Raw genomic sequence first — 15,314 nt, forward strand, 5'->3', positions numbered from 1 at the left:
TCAGATTAGCTAAGCAAACAGCAATGAAGGCTATACCGAAACCGGCATTCATTTTTTTCTCGCAATATCCAGTGGGGTGACATCGCATACGTTATAGAACTTGCAAGTCGAGCAGACAGCCTAAAATAAAAGTTAAAAAAAAAAAATATTCCGAGAGGTTTCTCATTGTTCGCTTTGCTGGTGTGAGCTTCCTCAGCATTCATTTCACACCGCCAAACTTCTTGTAACTAGTCAGGGATAACCACGTTGTTATGCCCCCCCTATTTACGACATGGGTGGATGCTAACAACTGTACCCTTTATAGCGGGCGGTAGCTTGCGCCCCCAAGCCTAAAAACGAAAATCCATGTTTTCAGTGTTGCCATTAGAGCCTCTCAGCTTCTCAGACCAAACCATAAAATTACATAACTTCGGAAAAAATATATATATATATATTGTGACTTGTAATTTAGGCTACTAGTTCAGGTGTGTCTATTAATGTGATTAACTCATTTAGAGCAAAATCAGTGACTCAACATTTCGCCGGGAGCTCTGGATTCGGGGATCGTCTATTTATTGTCATAACTCAATCTACTGATTCTAAGCATCCTAAAAAACCCGAAATCATACTTAAAGGGGGAGGGGGGGGGGGGGGGTGCGACGATCTTAAGATTGAAATAATTCGTATCTCGCCATTCTTACGTTTTTTATCGTGTCATGGAGGATAGAGAAAACATCTCATTGGTTAAAAAATGTCGCGATTCCGCTGTATAATCGCAAACCAAAAGTCGAGCTTTGTCCCCCACCTGCAGCCGCGAGTGGCAGCCGAAGGAACTATGGCAGAAGCTTACGTGACCTCGCTCGGCTTTAAGCTACAGCAGTGGTTCTCAAATAAGGGCCCGCGGACCCTTTGGGGTCCACGAAGCTCTGCCTCGTCAGTCAAGGCCGGCAATTAAAGTTTTATTTTTTTCATAGTGACATAAAACGTTCCAATTTTCGGGTGAGTTTTCTCGTGACAAAGAGGTCTACTTCACACTAGCCCTTAGTTTTATTCGTTCATTAACTAATTATGATAATTAGCATAAACATTTCCTTCCCCTCACTGGAATCGGGGTCTTCCATGATATCCGCCGATCCACAAGGGGTCCGCGAAACATCAACGGTTGAAAACCACTGAGCTACAGCATAACGCCCGCTAATATACGCAGAGAGGGGAAGAAGAAGCGTCCTCCGAGACAGCACACGGGAGGCTACACGGCACCCCAAATTACGTCACTAGGAGTGGGACCAGGTGCGACCCCGAAGACTGGGAGTGAGTTGAGGGGTGCCAGAAATGCCAATATTTATCATTTTCTTTTACACGACAGCTAGGACACACAGGCGAAATCGGTTTTCAGTTCTTTACCTCAGTGTCGGAGGGAACTTCCACAAATTTTTGACAGCAGTCCGGAAATCGTAACACCCATCCTTTAAGAGCAGCCGATTTTCTTATTAAAAGTCCAATCAAAGATCCCGAAGCGCCCCTCTTTCTGCGCAGTGGCGCAGAACACCAGGGGGCACCACCGGTCGGGAGGGCAGCAGGGGAGGGCATGCGACAGCCAATCACGTGTGGCGGCTTCTCGGCGGACTGATTTTTTGAAGACGCGCATATTCGAAGATTCAGTGATTGACTGTCACGTGCCCTCTGGCTTCCCGCCTGGTGACATCCACTGGTGTTCTGCGCCACAGCGCAGAAAGGGGAGCGTGGCACGATCTTTGATTGGATTTTTAGGAAAATCGGCCGCCCTTAAATGTAATTTTGGTTGTTTTTAGGATGCTGAGCGCCCATAGATTGAGTTATGGCGGGAAATAAACGATTGCGGAATCCACTTATGTATAAAGACACCGGCAAAGATATCAAGGCACGTCGTAGTCCTTCTCAATGGATGGTAAAAACAACCTGGTCTAGGAGACCGTAGGCTGCGGAGGAGATATGACGGTAAACATTGAACGCACAAGGACAAGGTTTGAAGAAAGATTCTGTCCTTGACGATGTCCCTTGTCAGACACCAGGCAAGCCCAGCGTGTTTACACCAATTTCCTAAACGGTGTCTCAGTTAGTGTTTCCGTCCTTCTCCTCCCTGGACGCCGAGATGGTACACACTGGGGCAGCTTGGGTGTCCTTTCTTGCACGGGACTGTTACCTCATAAGGACAGTAGAATAATCTACCTTTATGCACAAACGTCATTGGTAGGGTGATGACAGCTCGACTGAATTCTTATTCAAAAAGGTGCGATTTAGTAGCTGCAACACCTGTCAGATAAGCCCGCCATTTTTCGGGCAGGTACTTTGGGCATACCATATTGGACGCGAGAGCGATGTCAGCGTTCCGCGTGAACTCTGCTCAGCTCGTTGCAGAAACGAGTGCTCAGTCAACGTTAAAGGCTCAAATCCAATCATACGCTTCGTGCACAAGAAATGGCGACAGCTAATTTTTTTTTTTTTTTATTTAAAAAGAGTTTTACACTTTCAATGTGTCTACAATGCTTCTACGCGCGTCTCTCGTAACGAATACGTGCCGTTTTGTGGTACGCGAAATTAAATACCACTGTACCATTCGTTGCTGAATAATTACTTTACTCCGGCAAACGCTATTGGTACTCGATGAATGAAACAGATATACCGCTTCTGTGGGACAAACCAACAGGAAAAAAACATAAATGCAAGTCTAACCCCACTTTAAAACAAGCCTGCATTTACACAGACGACATCCTTCCGGTCTACAAAAGGCACCGGTGATATCCGAACTCACGATCTCCTGTTTATTAGACAGGCGATTTAACCAACTAAGCCACGGCGCCGGAACGGTCAGGTGATATGAAGCACACAATCAAAAACTGCAGCCAAGGACCACTTTTTTAACAAAAGGCTGAAAGTTGCGGTCTGCAAAAAGGCACCGGTGAGATTCGAACTCACGATCTCCTGTTTACTAGACAGGCGCTTTAACCAACTAAGCCACGGCGCCGGAGCGTTCAGAACTATGAATCACACCATCAAAAACTGCAGCTAAGAACCGGTTTTTGAACAAAAGGCTGAAAGTTGCGGTTTGCAAAAAGGCACCAGTGAGATACAAACTCACGATCTCCTGTTTATTAGACAGGCGCTTGCACCAACTAAGCCACGGCGCCGGAACGGCCAGGTGATATGAAGCACACCATCAAAAAAAGTGGAAGCCGCTTACAATTCCCTGTAACGCCGAATTAGAGCACAGCTCTTGAGGAGGAGGAGGGAAGGGCACTGGGGGGGGGGGGGGGTTTAAGTTAACCAGGGGGGGTCACGTGACCCCCACTGCCGATGATGTCATCACTGACGTCACTGATGACGTCATCAGTGACGATGACGATGCGGGTACCGATGACGTCATTAGTGACGTCACTGATGACTTCACCAGTGATGATGACGATCACGATGCGAATGTCGGTGACGTCATCAGTGACGTCGCTGATGACGTCAGCAGTGATGATGACGATGCGGATGCCGTTGACGACATCAGTGACGTCACTGATGACGTCATCAGTGATGATGACGATGACGATGCGGATGCCGGTGACGTCATCAGTGATGATGACGATGTGGATGCCGGTGACGTCATCAGTGACGATGACGTCATCGGGGGTCACGCGACATCGGCGGGGGTCACGTGACCTCGAGGAGGGGGTCACGTGACCTCAGGGAAGTCACGTGACTTCGGGGGGTCACGTGACCCCGGTGGGGGGCTCGCGCGGTGCATTATGGGACATTTCCCATGATGCACCGCGCGGTTACGCCGACGGCGACGGCGACGCCGACGCCGCTCAAGCCGGAAACGGGCCCCTAAGAGCTGCGCTCTAAAACTGCAGCTAAGAACCGGTTTTTGAACAAAAGGCTGAAAGTTGCGGTCTGCAAAAAGGTACCGGTGAGATTCGAACTCACGATCTCCTGTTTACTAGACAGGCGCTTTAACCAACTAAGCCACGGCGCCGGAACGGCAGGTTGAAATGAAGCTCACAATCAAAAACTGGTGCGAAGAACCGGTTTTTGAAGAAAAGGCTGAAAGTTGCGGTCTGCAAAAAGGCACCGGTGAGATTCGAACTCACGATCTCCTGTTTACTAGACAGGCGCTTTAACCAACTAAGCCACGGCGCCTTTTTTTTTTTTTTTTTTTTTTTTTTTTCTTTATTGCTTGATTTTGACAGGGACAATGCAATAACATACACTCAAAATAAGAGGTTAAAAAAACATCAGCTCACCTGGCCGACGCAAAAATGTTAAAATTCTTTGAGGTTAGCAAGCCCCTCAAGAAGTGGCAACCATTCAGGCCAAGGTTGTTGGGCCTTATACACTTCTTTCATAAAGCACATTTGCTCTGCAAAATACTTGTGCACAGGTCGCAGATCGACGTCTGCATGGCGCACGGCCATGCGACACCGCCACAAACTGTGAAGGCCCAGTAGCATGACCATGTCTAGAGGTACGCCCTCTTCCCCTTTAACGGGTAAAAAACGAATTCCATGCGGCGTAAGAGGCAGGTCCTTTTTGAGCGTTCTTTGCAGTACGTCCCAGAAAAACACTGCATCCCAGCAGTCTATAAAAACATGTTCGATTGTTTCCTGCTTTTTGCATAATATGCAGTTATCGGTCCATGCAATAGGCACTCCCTTCTCCACTAGCCATGCTTTGACAGGTAAGGTTTGGCTATGCAACTTGAAAAAAAACGTTTTGGTTGAGGCGGGAATGACCATTCTTTTGACACGTTTTAACACGTCCTGCCCTGGGCCTTCACTGAAAAACATACGATACAAAGGAGTGGGAAAAATTAAATCAATAATGTCTTTTGTCAACCGTTTCCGCGAGACACCGCACAAGTATTCCAAAGAAAAGCGCGTTGTTAAAAACTGATAAGCACCAACGACTTCTTTTAGATAACCGCGTACAGAACCACTGACGTCTATGCCGGACGACACAATGAACTCAGGAAGAGCGCTGCGCAGCCTCGCTTGAATTACCGTGCATAAAAAAGGATCTTTCTGGTCTCGAAGAAATAAAAATCTATTAACCAATTGCCTTACAAACAAATTGGAAAGCCCCAGACCGCCAACACTGACCCTTCGGAAAAGATTCGTTCGGCTCGTCCTCTCCCATACCGAGCTCCAAATGAAGACGGCAAACACACGATGAATGTGGTGAACGTTAATACGTGAACAATGCAACACCTGCAATACGTACCAAATCTTCGCAGCAAGAAATGTGTTACACACAGATGCACGCGCGAAAATTGATAAACCCTGGCCTCCCCACTTGTTCGCTTTCGCGCGCAAAGCCTCAGTCTCATCGCGCCAGTATTCGTCAGTGTTGCGATAGTGATTCAATGGTACCCCAAGGTACCGGGACGGCGAATCCGCCCACGTAATGCGTTCATAAACAGTCGGCGTGGAAGGCCAATCGCCGTGCCAAAGACCCACACACTTTTCAAAGTTAACAGAACTGCACGTATGGTCGCAAAACGTTTCTGTCAACTCTACGGCTTTCTTTACACTGTTTTTGTCGCTACAAAAAATTGCCACGTCATCCGCATATGACAAGATGCGGACTTCAACAGTTTGTAACTTAAAACCTCGAATACAACTACTATGAATAACGCTTAAACAAAACGGTTCGAGAAAAATACAAAAAAGCAAGGGCGAAATCGGACAGCCTTGTCTCACGGAAGAAAGGAGAGGAACGCGTTCAGTCACACATTTGTTCACCACAAGTCGAGTGGCGCAATTTTTGTAAGCCATACGTATACCATCACACAAAACTGCCCCTACATTTACATGATCTAAAATAGCAAAAAGGACTTGATGGGACACCCGGTCAAAGGCCTTTTCCAGGTCGACTTGTAACATTGCCACTCTTTTTTCCATAGTGTCGCAACATTCCAAAATACTTCGTGCAACGTGCACGTTCGTTACAATACTCCTTCCCTTTATACCACACGTCTGGTGCGGGCCGACGATAATGCTAATGACACTTTGTAATCGTTCCGCTAACACTTTCATGAAAATCTTGTAGTCTACATTGGTCAGTGTGATAGGGCGGTAAGAACCAACGGAACGGAGTTTCAAGCGGTCTTCAGTTTTGGGAATAAAAATTGTGTGTGTGCACAAAAACGACGGGGGCAAAACATTAAGAGTATACGCTTCGGTAAACACACAGTGCATAAACGGGGCAAGCTGATCTTTGAAAGCTTTGTAAAATTCTGCTCCTAAACCATCGGGGCCGGGTGACTTTCCCGGTTTTAAGTTGTCGATGGCTTTTTCTACTTCCCACAACATTATAGGTTGTTCTAACTTTTCTTTTAGTTCGTCTGCCAGCTTCGGCATTAACGGCAAATAAGAACTCCGAAACCCGCTCTTTTTAGGCTCACGATAGCTGAACAATTCTTTATAGTACTCAACAAACGCGCGTTGTATGTTCACGTTATCGCTCGTCAGAACCCCCTGATAAGAAATTTCCGTGATTTCATTTTGACTCGCATACTTTCTTTCCGCGCCTATCGCCCTTTTCGTGGGTAGCTCCCCAAGCGATAACCGGTTCCATCGCGCTCGCAGCATAGCCCCCTTGTATTCTTCAGTATCGAGAATTTCGAGGCGCTTTTTGATACTGATAATTTCATCGGAAAAAGAACCTGGCGATAGGCATTCCTCCAGCATCAACCTTTGAAGCAGGCTGTTTAACTCGCGCGTTTCTTTCTTTTCGTTATGCTTCAATAAGCTGGAGCGCTCGATGGAAGTCAATTTTATTTCCTGTTTAAACAATTCCCATTTTACTCCAAATCGTTGCCCTTTTGCGCTCGCTGTATCTTTAAGAATTTTCCGGACTGCTTGTACAAAAAGCTCGTCTTCAAGGAGTTTGGAATTAAATTTCCACAAGTCCCACGTGAACTTTTTAGGCGTGTCTTTGGAGGAACAAGTTAAAAAAGAAACAAGGCAATGATCACTGAACGACACGTGATCAACGGCGTATTGCTTGCACGCTCTTACAAGGTCGAGTGAGACATACGCTCTATCCAAGCGTGCATGACTTGCACCTTGGAAATGCGTGTACTTTAAACCTCTACCGCGGGACGCGCAGTGGGCAATGTCTTCTAAATCGCACCGCTGAAGCATGTCGCAGAAAAACACGGTGCTCGCGTCCCGATACCTCACGCTATTTGACCTATCCTGCGGCGCGCACACACAATTAAAATCGCCCAATAATATAATTAATCGATCAGTTTGAACGTACTTTTCAATAAACTCGAAAAAAAATAAACGTTCCTCCGTCTTAATAGGGGCATAGATGCACACCACACGAAATTTGTAGTTGGAAATAATAAAATCGCACAAGACAAAGCGCCCCGAATCACAACTAACGACTTGTTCGACGGTCCCGATAGATTTCTTTAGAAATAAAAGACAACCCCCCGACGTCCCCCTAGCGTGGCTGACGCACACGTCATACCTCGCTTCAAAAAGCCGTACCATGTTCTCCGTCTGGGCCTCGCCTTCCATTTTTGTCTCTTGAACCGCGACTATATCCAGGTCATTCTCGATAAACAAGCGGTTTACCTGGTATTGGCGACGCCTGGCACAAAAGCCGCGCACGTTTAACGTGCCTACCCGTAAAGATCGCTCAAGGTTCATGAACGGTTGAAAGGGAGGCTAGACGGAGAACAAGGTAGGCTCGCAAAAAAAAAAAAGGCGCTCGCGCAAGAAAAAGCCAATGGAAACAAAAATACGGTTGACACTTGCACTGACGTTTAGGCCCGAAAAGACTCACAGGGAGTCCTTCCTGCGACGATCGTCCGGCGGGACACGCGGCTTCGACACGACACGACACTTCTTGATTCCTGGCACAGGCAACCCGCTGGCGGCCATTCCGGCGAGTGCAGCTGGTGCTGGCGCAGGGTCCCTCGGTCGCTTGAGAGTGGAGTCCATGTCTGTGTCCTGGCACTCTTCCACTCCGGCATCGCTCTTTTGACCACCGGGATGGCCGGGCTTCGTTGCCGATGGACCGCATCCGGAAATTGTTGGCTCACGGGGCAGGCGCTCCTTAGTGTCGTCGCTGGGCGTGACTTGCGCTTCGGATTTCTCCTCGGGGTTGCGCACGAAGGACGCTGCGTCAGGGTTGCCGTCGTCGTTGGGCGGGGGCGTACCACTAGGCTCCGTCGATGGCAGGGTGACGGGCGATGACCCTCCGACGGCTTCCTCTGCCTCCGCGTCGTCCATGACGTAGTCGGTGTTGTCCTCCGACTTGCGGTCACGGGCGATAGACGCGTAGGTTTTGACGCAGTCTTCTGCTGCGTGGCCGTACCGGTGGCAGTCCGTACAGCGAGGGACGCGGCAATCTCGCCGGATGTGGCCCGTACGCCTGCACCTAAGGCACAGTGGGGCCCGTCCTGGCACAACGACGAGGACCTTGCAGCCTTCTAGGCGAATTTCGTGGGGGAGGCTGTCGACGGTACAACCGTCCTTGAGAGTCAGGCGTACCGTTCGGGTGTTTGACTCGACCGCCTCGAAACCCTTTTCCCTGAAGAGGTCTCGCGTTACGTCAGTCACTTTGCCGTACCGTTCCATCTCCTTTTTTACGTGACAGCTCGGCACGTCATAGGGCACCCAGTGCAGCTTGAGCCTGACTTCCACGTCGGCAGGGTCCATTACGAGGCACCGCCCCCCTTTTACGGTTAGTTCTTTAGCGTCCACTAACCTCTGCTTTGCTGCAAGCGAAGCCAGCCGTAGCATCCAGACATGGTTCATCTGGTGCGGTCCCGCCGACACCAGATCTTTCAGCACTTGCAGCCGCAGCAGTTCGTCGCGGAAGTCTTGAATCCGGTATGGCCGGCCCTTTACGTCACAGTGCAGAATCACACAGTTCATGGCGATGTATCCATTCGGCAGGGGAGGCAAAATAATTTTGTACTCGTCAGGGTTTCCAGTGGCAGAATTAGCAGAAGTACCACGGCCAGACGCGGCCGCTGTCACCGCTCCTACGGAGCTCATGATACACACGTCCGTTCGCTTCGGCTGCCGGAAGTGGAATCCGGTGGTACAGATGAGCACCTATCTTTCCTTATTTCTTGCACGAATCGGTTCTGTGAGAGTCGTTTCGCCCTTTTAATTTTAAAATAAACAAAAATCAGCAACTACGTGCTCAAATTAAAAAAAAGAGAAGACTTTCAAGACCAGCATTTAAGTCCGCGACAAAGACGACCAGATTACTTTCGTTTCGTAATTCGGCTGCATACAGAGGAAACAACTTTTCATTGAAGCATGAAAAAGTGCTTGCGTTACAGTAACCTACTAACTTTGTTAAACTTCTTTTTTGACAAATGGGAGCCAGTACGAAAGCTTCCCGCTCAAAAAATTGCTATAAAAAAAAGAAAAAAAAAAAAACGTTCAGCCTTTCCACTCTCGTGAAGAAGGTAAACCAGCGGAGCTGCGCTCGATACGCTGTGTGCTTCTTCTCCGTCGCCGTCTGTTTTTTGCGCGGTTTCCTACGATGAACTCCCACCAACGCGCCCAACTATCCAGTCTTCTATTACAGCTGGGCAGCTACCGCCATCTAAGAGCAACGGCGGAAACCGTAGTGGTTGTGTGCTTGCCGCCGTCGCTTATAGATGGCGGTGTCTGTCCAGGTAGGTTTGTGTCGTCATACCGGACACGATCCTGGGAAACCTAGCCCTCAACAGCTCCGCTGTAATAGATTATCGTCTGCAACTAACAATGTACGCTGAATCTGTGAGACGAGCCAGCATGGGGTGTATGCGTTGCCGCCTCGAAAAGGAGCATTCACTCCAGTATACGCTCTCAGGGGTATGGTCCCGGACCCGCCATTGCTGTAGGCAGCCACGAGTGCGATCAAAAGCATGGCCGTGGTCAGGTTTCCACGATTTGATAATCGCTCGCCGCGTCGTCTTAAAAGGCGATTAATTCTGCATTCACCGACAAAAAAATAAAAGTTCCGTCAGAGCCAGAGGTACGCTACTCCTTATAAGCCATGAAATTTCTTATAATGTATTAGTTTTTTTTAGTAAGCTTATAATTATTTATTACATTTATTAAAAATTGATCATAAAAGTAACCTTATTACTTTTTGAAGCAATGAAGTTACTTGTAACTGTTACTACTTTTCCCGTCCCTTCTTATATTTGGCGCCCTTTGTACAATTTTCCTTCCAAGAAATCCTTTCACCAGGACTTGGAAAGTAGGATGTGGCTTACCGAAATCGGTGGATTAAAAAAATTAGTAACTTACAATCCGATGATTCTAATCCAACAATGGACAGCGCACAAAAAAACCCGCCATCAAACCTGCAGAAAATATGGTAACTTTGAAAATCTGAAGTAACCGAAAAGAGTAACGGTCACTTTCTTTTCAAGTAATGCGTCCTCTTACTTTTTCTTTTTCTGGAGTCATAGAGTATACTTTATTTTTATACTTTTTAATTGAGAGCAATTGGAATTCCAGTCAAATAATTTTTTTTCGAGCAACATGTACAAAACTGCGCTATACTGCCAATGTTGACGGTGTCGGGTTAAGAGTGCGTCAGACTCCGAACGTCCAGAGTGTTCTTTAAAAGTCGCGAACTCACCGTTCGTACCTGATGATCAATAGCCAAGATCACAAGACGGGACGTCACGACGAGACGAGGCAAAATCCTGTACGTGACGTCACGTAGGAGAGGCGCGAGAGTGCTTACCCGAAATATCCCCCCGCGCTAGTATAGGAAGTATTCACTGGCGGCCATAGCTGTGTGCGCGACTGCTCGGCGCGTGCTGATGGCGAGCTTCCAGAGTTATTTTGCAACGTGCATCGCACACCGTCAAGATTGCCGGTCTTAGCAAACCTATTCATGTGAACTTGTTCCGAGCATGCGCTCTAAACAGCACCCACAAATATGGCGTCCAGTGAATACTCTTTATAAAGGGGTCACAGAAAGAAACCTTGCACCTTGCTCCTTTAAGAGCACCAGAAGGTCGCGCTTTTAATAGGCAATGAGTTGTTTTTGCCGCTCCTCAATATACGAGAAAGCATCAAGGAGCACGCGCGACGTGCGGGCGCTCTGAAACCTTATGCCCACACACACACACACACGCACACACATAAAACAAAAAGAACACAGAATCCCAAAAACTCGCACGCTCTCAGCACGAGCGAAATAGGAATAAGAAACGTCCGATTACGCAAGCGAAGTTTTATCACATTCCGAACCGCCCTTTCTGCTTATTCCGGGTTTGAACAGGAAGCTGCGGGCTTCCGTTTAGCCTCCTTTGCTTTCCTTTTCTTTTCTTCGATGACTATCTAAGCAAACAGGCAGATAAAAAAACAAAAAGAAAAAAAACCAGTAAAGTACAATAAAACAGAACGATAATACAACTCAGCAACAGGTGAACCACGATTGTTTCGTAATAAGAGCGATGCATAATTCGTGGCGCGCGGGAAATTCTATAAATACTCGATCTGGCACGATATGCAAACACGCCTATTAAAGAAAACAAAAAACAAAAAAAGAAAACATTAAAGAAAGACGGATGGGAACTTCGAGCAGAAAATAAAAAAAAAAGAAATAAAAAAAAGGTATTTCTGTGGACACAAGTGAGGTGAATAGACTGCCAGTTAGAATTATATGCCAGTAGAAACCGCTTTGTGGAAAATGCCGACGAACTGGAACACTAGAAACACACACACACGCACAAAAAAAAATCTTGGCGCGAAGGTTTATGTTGTATATAGTAACTGAGAGCTTAAGAAACAGAAGTCACGGCTTATAATAATCATGCTTCTGCTTCGTGATTGGTTGACCGTAATTAGCATATGTCGCTATTTTCTTCTCTTTTTTTTTTTTGTTACGAAGTGATAACAGTATGCTCTCGACATTTTCTTAAGCGCACCCTTGCACATTGCACATTACATATAGACAAATTACTTGTAATGGATTACGTTTTGGAGTAATAATCTGATATCACTTAATAGGATGTAATCTCGAGAGTAATTTGATTACTTTTGACAGTACTAAAATTAGTTTTAACCGTTAGAATTACATTTCCCTTCCTAATGGCGTCTTTGTGCAAGCTTCCTACCGAAGAGTCTTCGAACCAAGAAAGGAAGATTTGTTTACCCAAATTGATGGATTAAGAAGAGAAGTAGTTCATAATTCGCTTATTCTAATCCGATAATTTACAGTACAAAGGACCCGTTTTGAAACCGGCAGAAAGAAAGCTGTCGCTTTTAAAATCTGAAGTGGTCGAAGAAGTAACGGTTATTTTATTCGAGTAACGGCCAGTTAATTTTAAACTCGAGTAATCAAATAATCTAATTTAATACTTTTTTAACCGAGAGTAATTGGAATTGATTACCTATTTCGAGTAATGTAAACGAACCTCGATGTTGGTTATTATAACCATGCATATATCCAATGGTGCACCAGCTTGTTCTTGAGAGGGGGGGGGGGGGGGGGGGGTGCAAACCAGACCCAGGGCCGCGGGTGCGGTGCCCTTGATATCCCTTGGGTGCCGCCGGCTAGTGCTTGCCCTGCCCAGTGGCGACTGTTTCAGGGGGCGGGGGGGGGGGGCGGGAGGGGGGGGGCAAAACACATGCCTTGCCCCCCCACTTTGAGAACTGGGGGGGGGGGCAAGGACCCCCTTTGCCCCCCCCCCCCCCCCCCGGTTGGTACGCCCATGCATATATCCTACAGTGTTCCGCATCCCCACACTGCTGACTAGAGTTGATACACAGCCATTTGACCTAAAAATTTCACATGAAAAAATGAGCCAGAAAAATGTTCAGCGAGTTTGAAGGATGGCTAATTGTATATTCTATGCAAATAGCGTCACTGCTTGTTTCAAAACTTAATTTTGTATTTCCCCTACGTAATTACTTTGCCATATTGCTCAGCGTCGTTTAAGGAATCATTTTGAACTAAATTACTGCTTTGAAAAACGGCACAGCAGCAGTTATAGAGCTGGGGTGCTCCCGGAAACGTTTGTTTAAAAGTAATCGGTCTGCAACACGTTCTTTATAAAAATAACAAACCGATGCAAGATATTACTTACCAAGAAAATAAAGGATATTATTTTACTTACTAAGTTACGCCAAACCTAATTTTATGCGATGCCGATTGCCAAAGAAAGGCTGCTAATTGATTGGCCATCTCGCCATCGTCGCATAGGCCTTCGGATTATGGGCCACGTGAGTGACTATAAACGGCGCGTATTTATAACCCGATGTGACTTAAAACGGGTACACCGGTTTGTACTGCTAAGAGAGGCGGCTGTCCTGAATTAGCTCAAACAAAGGCCTTCTGCAAGCAGCCCGAACAACCGCGAGATTGCGGAACGGGGCTGAACGGAATGAGGAAGAATTTGCAGCAATGTCTTACGTAAGAAAAAAACATAAGGATAAAAAAAAAAAAAAAAGAGCACGCGTGTGGGGGTTTTATTTTGTCTGGTCTTGTTTTAGAGGCACGATTTTTGTTTTTGTTTTAATTTTCGAATTTGTCAAACCTTTGCGCATTTTTTTCTGCGTGTACAGATATGAGTATGGTGCCTGGATCGCGTCTCGGACTGGTGAGTTTAGCATCCCGCCCATACATCACAAGTGAACCCGAAGTTGCAGTAAATGACGTCACACACACCGAAGTGTCACGCTGTCGGATATCGCGATCCTGGCGGTTGGTCGTAGAAATGCTGGCGAAAAGCAAAAAGCGAACGCGAGTGTCGCTGTCGTCGCGGCGTCCAAACTTCTGGCTTCTGAAGTTTTCGTGGACTGTCACACTGGAGAGTGACCCGCGGCAAAGCAGGCGTCTGTCACATCCACCACATCTGCTGGGACACCGCCAGAATCGCGACCTGCGACAGAATGACACTTCTATGACGTCACAAGGCGGAAATCGAGAGTCTACTTTCTTTTTGAGGAGGTAAACACAGCAGTCGGACACGCGTTCCAGACACTATGCCAAGAAGTTGGGACTGTAGAGCTATTATAATGTACGCTGGAGTATAAGAGGCTATGGCTAGAGGTTCAACTGGCGCTATATAGTGTGCGGTTGCAAATTGAAGCAGACAGCAACCAGCAGACGGCAATCACGTTTTCCAATTTCAATATGAGAAAAAGTGAGCGAATTTTTGCTTCTTATAATCAAGAATGCGCTTGATTATAAAAAGAAATAGCACGAATAACTCGTACATGCTGGATAGCTTGGAACGTTTCCCAGCCACGTAGACGAAATAATTGATCAGTATTTTAGAGCGCAGCTCTTAGGGGCCCGTTTCCGGCTTGAGCGGCGTCGCCGTCGGCGTCGCCGTCGGCGTCGGCGTAACCGCGCGGTGCATCATGGGAAATGTCCCATAATGCACCGCGCGAGCCCCCCACCGGGGTCACGTGACCTCGTGGGGGGCACGTGACCCCCCCCAAGATCACGTGACCCCGGTGCATCATGGGAAATGTCCCATAATGCACCGCGCGAGCCCCCCCCCGAGGTCACGTGACCCCGGTGCATCATGGGAAATGTCCCATAATGCACCGCGCGAGCCCCCCACCGGGGTCACGTGACCTCGTGGGGGGCACGTGACCCCCCCTGAGGTCACGTGACCCCCCGGTCACGTGACTCCCCTTAGGTCACGTGACCCCCGCCGATGTCGCGTGACCCCCCAATGACGTCATCGTGACTGATGACGTCACCGACATCCACATTGTCATCGTCATCATCACTGATGACGTCACCGGCATCCACATCGTCATCATCATTGATGACGTCACCGGCATCCACATCGCCATCGTCATCATCACTGATGACGTCACAGGCATCCGCATCGTCATCGTCATCATCACTGATGACGTTACCGACATCCGCATCGTCATCGTTATCATCACTGATGACGTCATCAGTGACGTCACTGATGTCGTCACCGGCATCCACATTGTCATCGTCACTGATGACGTCACCGGCATCCGCATCGTCATCGTCATCATCACTGATGACGTCACCGGCATCCGCATCGTCATCGTCATCATCGCTGATGACGTTCCGACATCCGCATCGTCATCGTAATCATCACTGATGACGTCATCAGCGACGTCATCAGCGACGTCTCTGATGACGTCACCGACATTCGCATCGTCATCGTCATCATCACTGGTGAAGTCTTCAGTGACGTCACTAATGACGTCATCGGTACCCGCATCGTCATCGTCACTGATGACGTCAGTGATGACATCATCGGCATTGGGGGTCACGTGACCCCCAAGGTCACGTGACCCCCAAGGTCACGTGACCCCCCCTGGTTAGTTTAACCC

General features: G+C 47.7%; 1 protein-coding gene and 4 non-coding genes across 5 annotated transcripts in view; 1 reads left to right on the top strand and 4 right to left on the bottom strand.

The window, feature by feature from the left end:
* Positions 1–2,909: 2,909 nt before the first annotated feature.
* Positions 2,910–2,983, bottom strand: Trnat-agu. The gene has a single exon. It is a non-coding gene; the product is annotated as a tRNA-Thr (tRNA).
* Positions 2,984–3,072: 89 nt separating this feature from the next.
* Trnai-aau lies at positions 3,073–3,146 on the bottom strand. Its single transcript has one exon. It is a non-coding gene; the product is annotated as a tRNA-Ile (tRNA).
* Positions 3,147–3,905: 759 nt separating this feature from the next.
* Positions 3,906–3,979, bottom strand: Trnat-agu. Its single transcript has one exon. It is a non-coding gene; the product is annotated as a tRNA-Thr (tRNA).
* Positions 3,980–3,995: 16 nt separating this feature from the next.
* LOC8050562 (pancreatic triacylglycerol lipase) overlaps positions 3,996–15,314 on the top strand; it is a 67,740-nt gene continuing 56,421 nt past the window's right edge. Inside the window, exon 1 of the mRNA XM_002433810.4 lies at positions 3,996–4,077. Coding sequence (XP_002433855.4) covers positions 3,996–4,077 — 82 coding nt within the window. The remainder of the gene's footprint in view (positions 4,078–15,314) is intronic.
* Trnat-agu lies at positions 4,070–4,143 on the bottom strand. The gene has a single exon. It is a non-coding gene; the product is annotated as a tRNA-Thr (tRNA).

The sequence above is a fragment of the Ixodes scapularis genome, unplaced genomic scaffold (genome assembly GCF_016920785.2).
Source record: "Ixodes scapularis isolate PalLabHiFi unplaced genomic scaffold, ASM1692078v2 PGA_scaffold4__175_contigs__length_147842914, whole genome shotgun sequence".
Lineage (NCBI taxonomy): Eukaryota > Metazoa > Arthropoda > Arachnida > Ixodida > Ixodidae > Ixodes > Ixodes scapularis.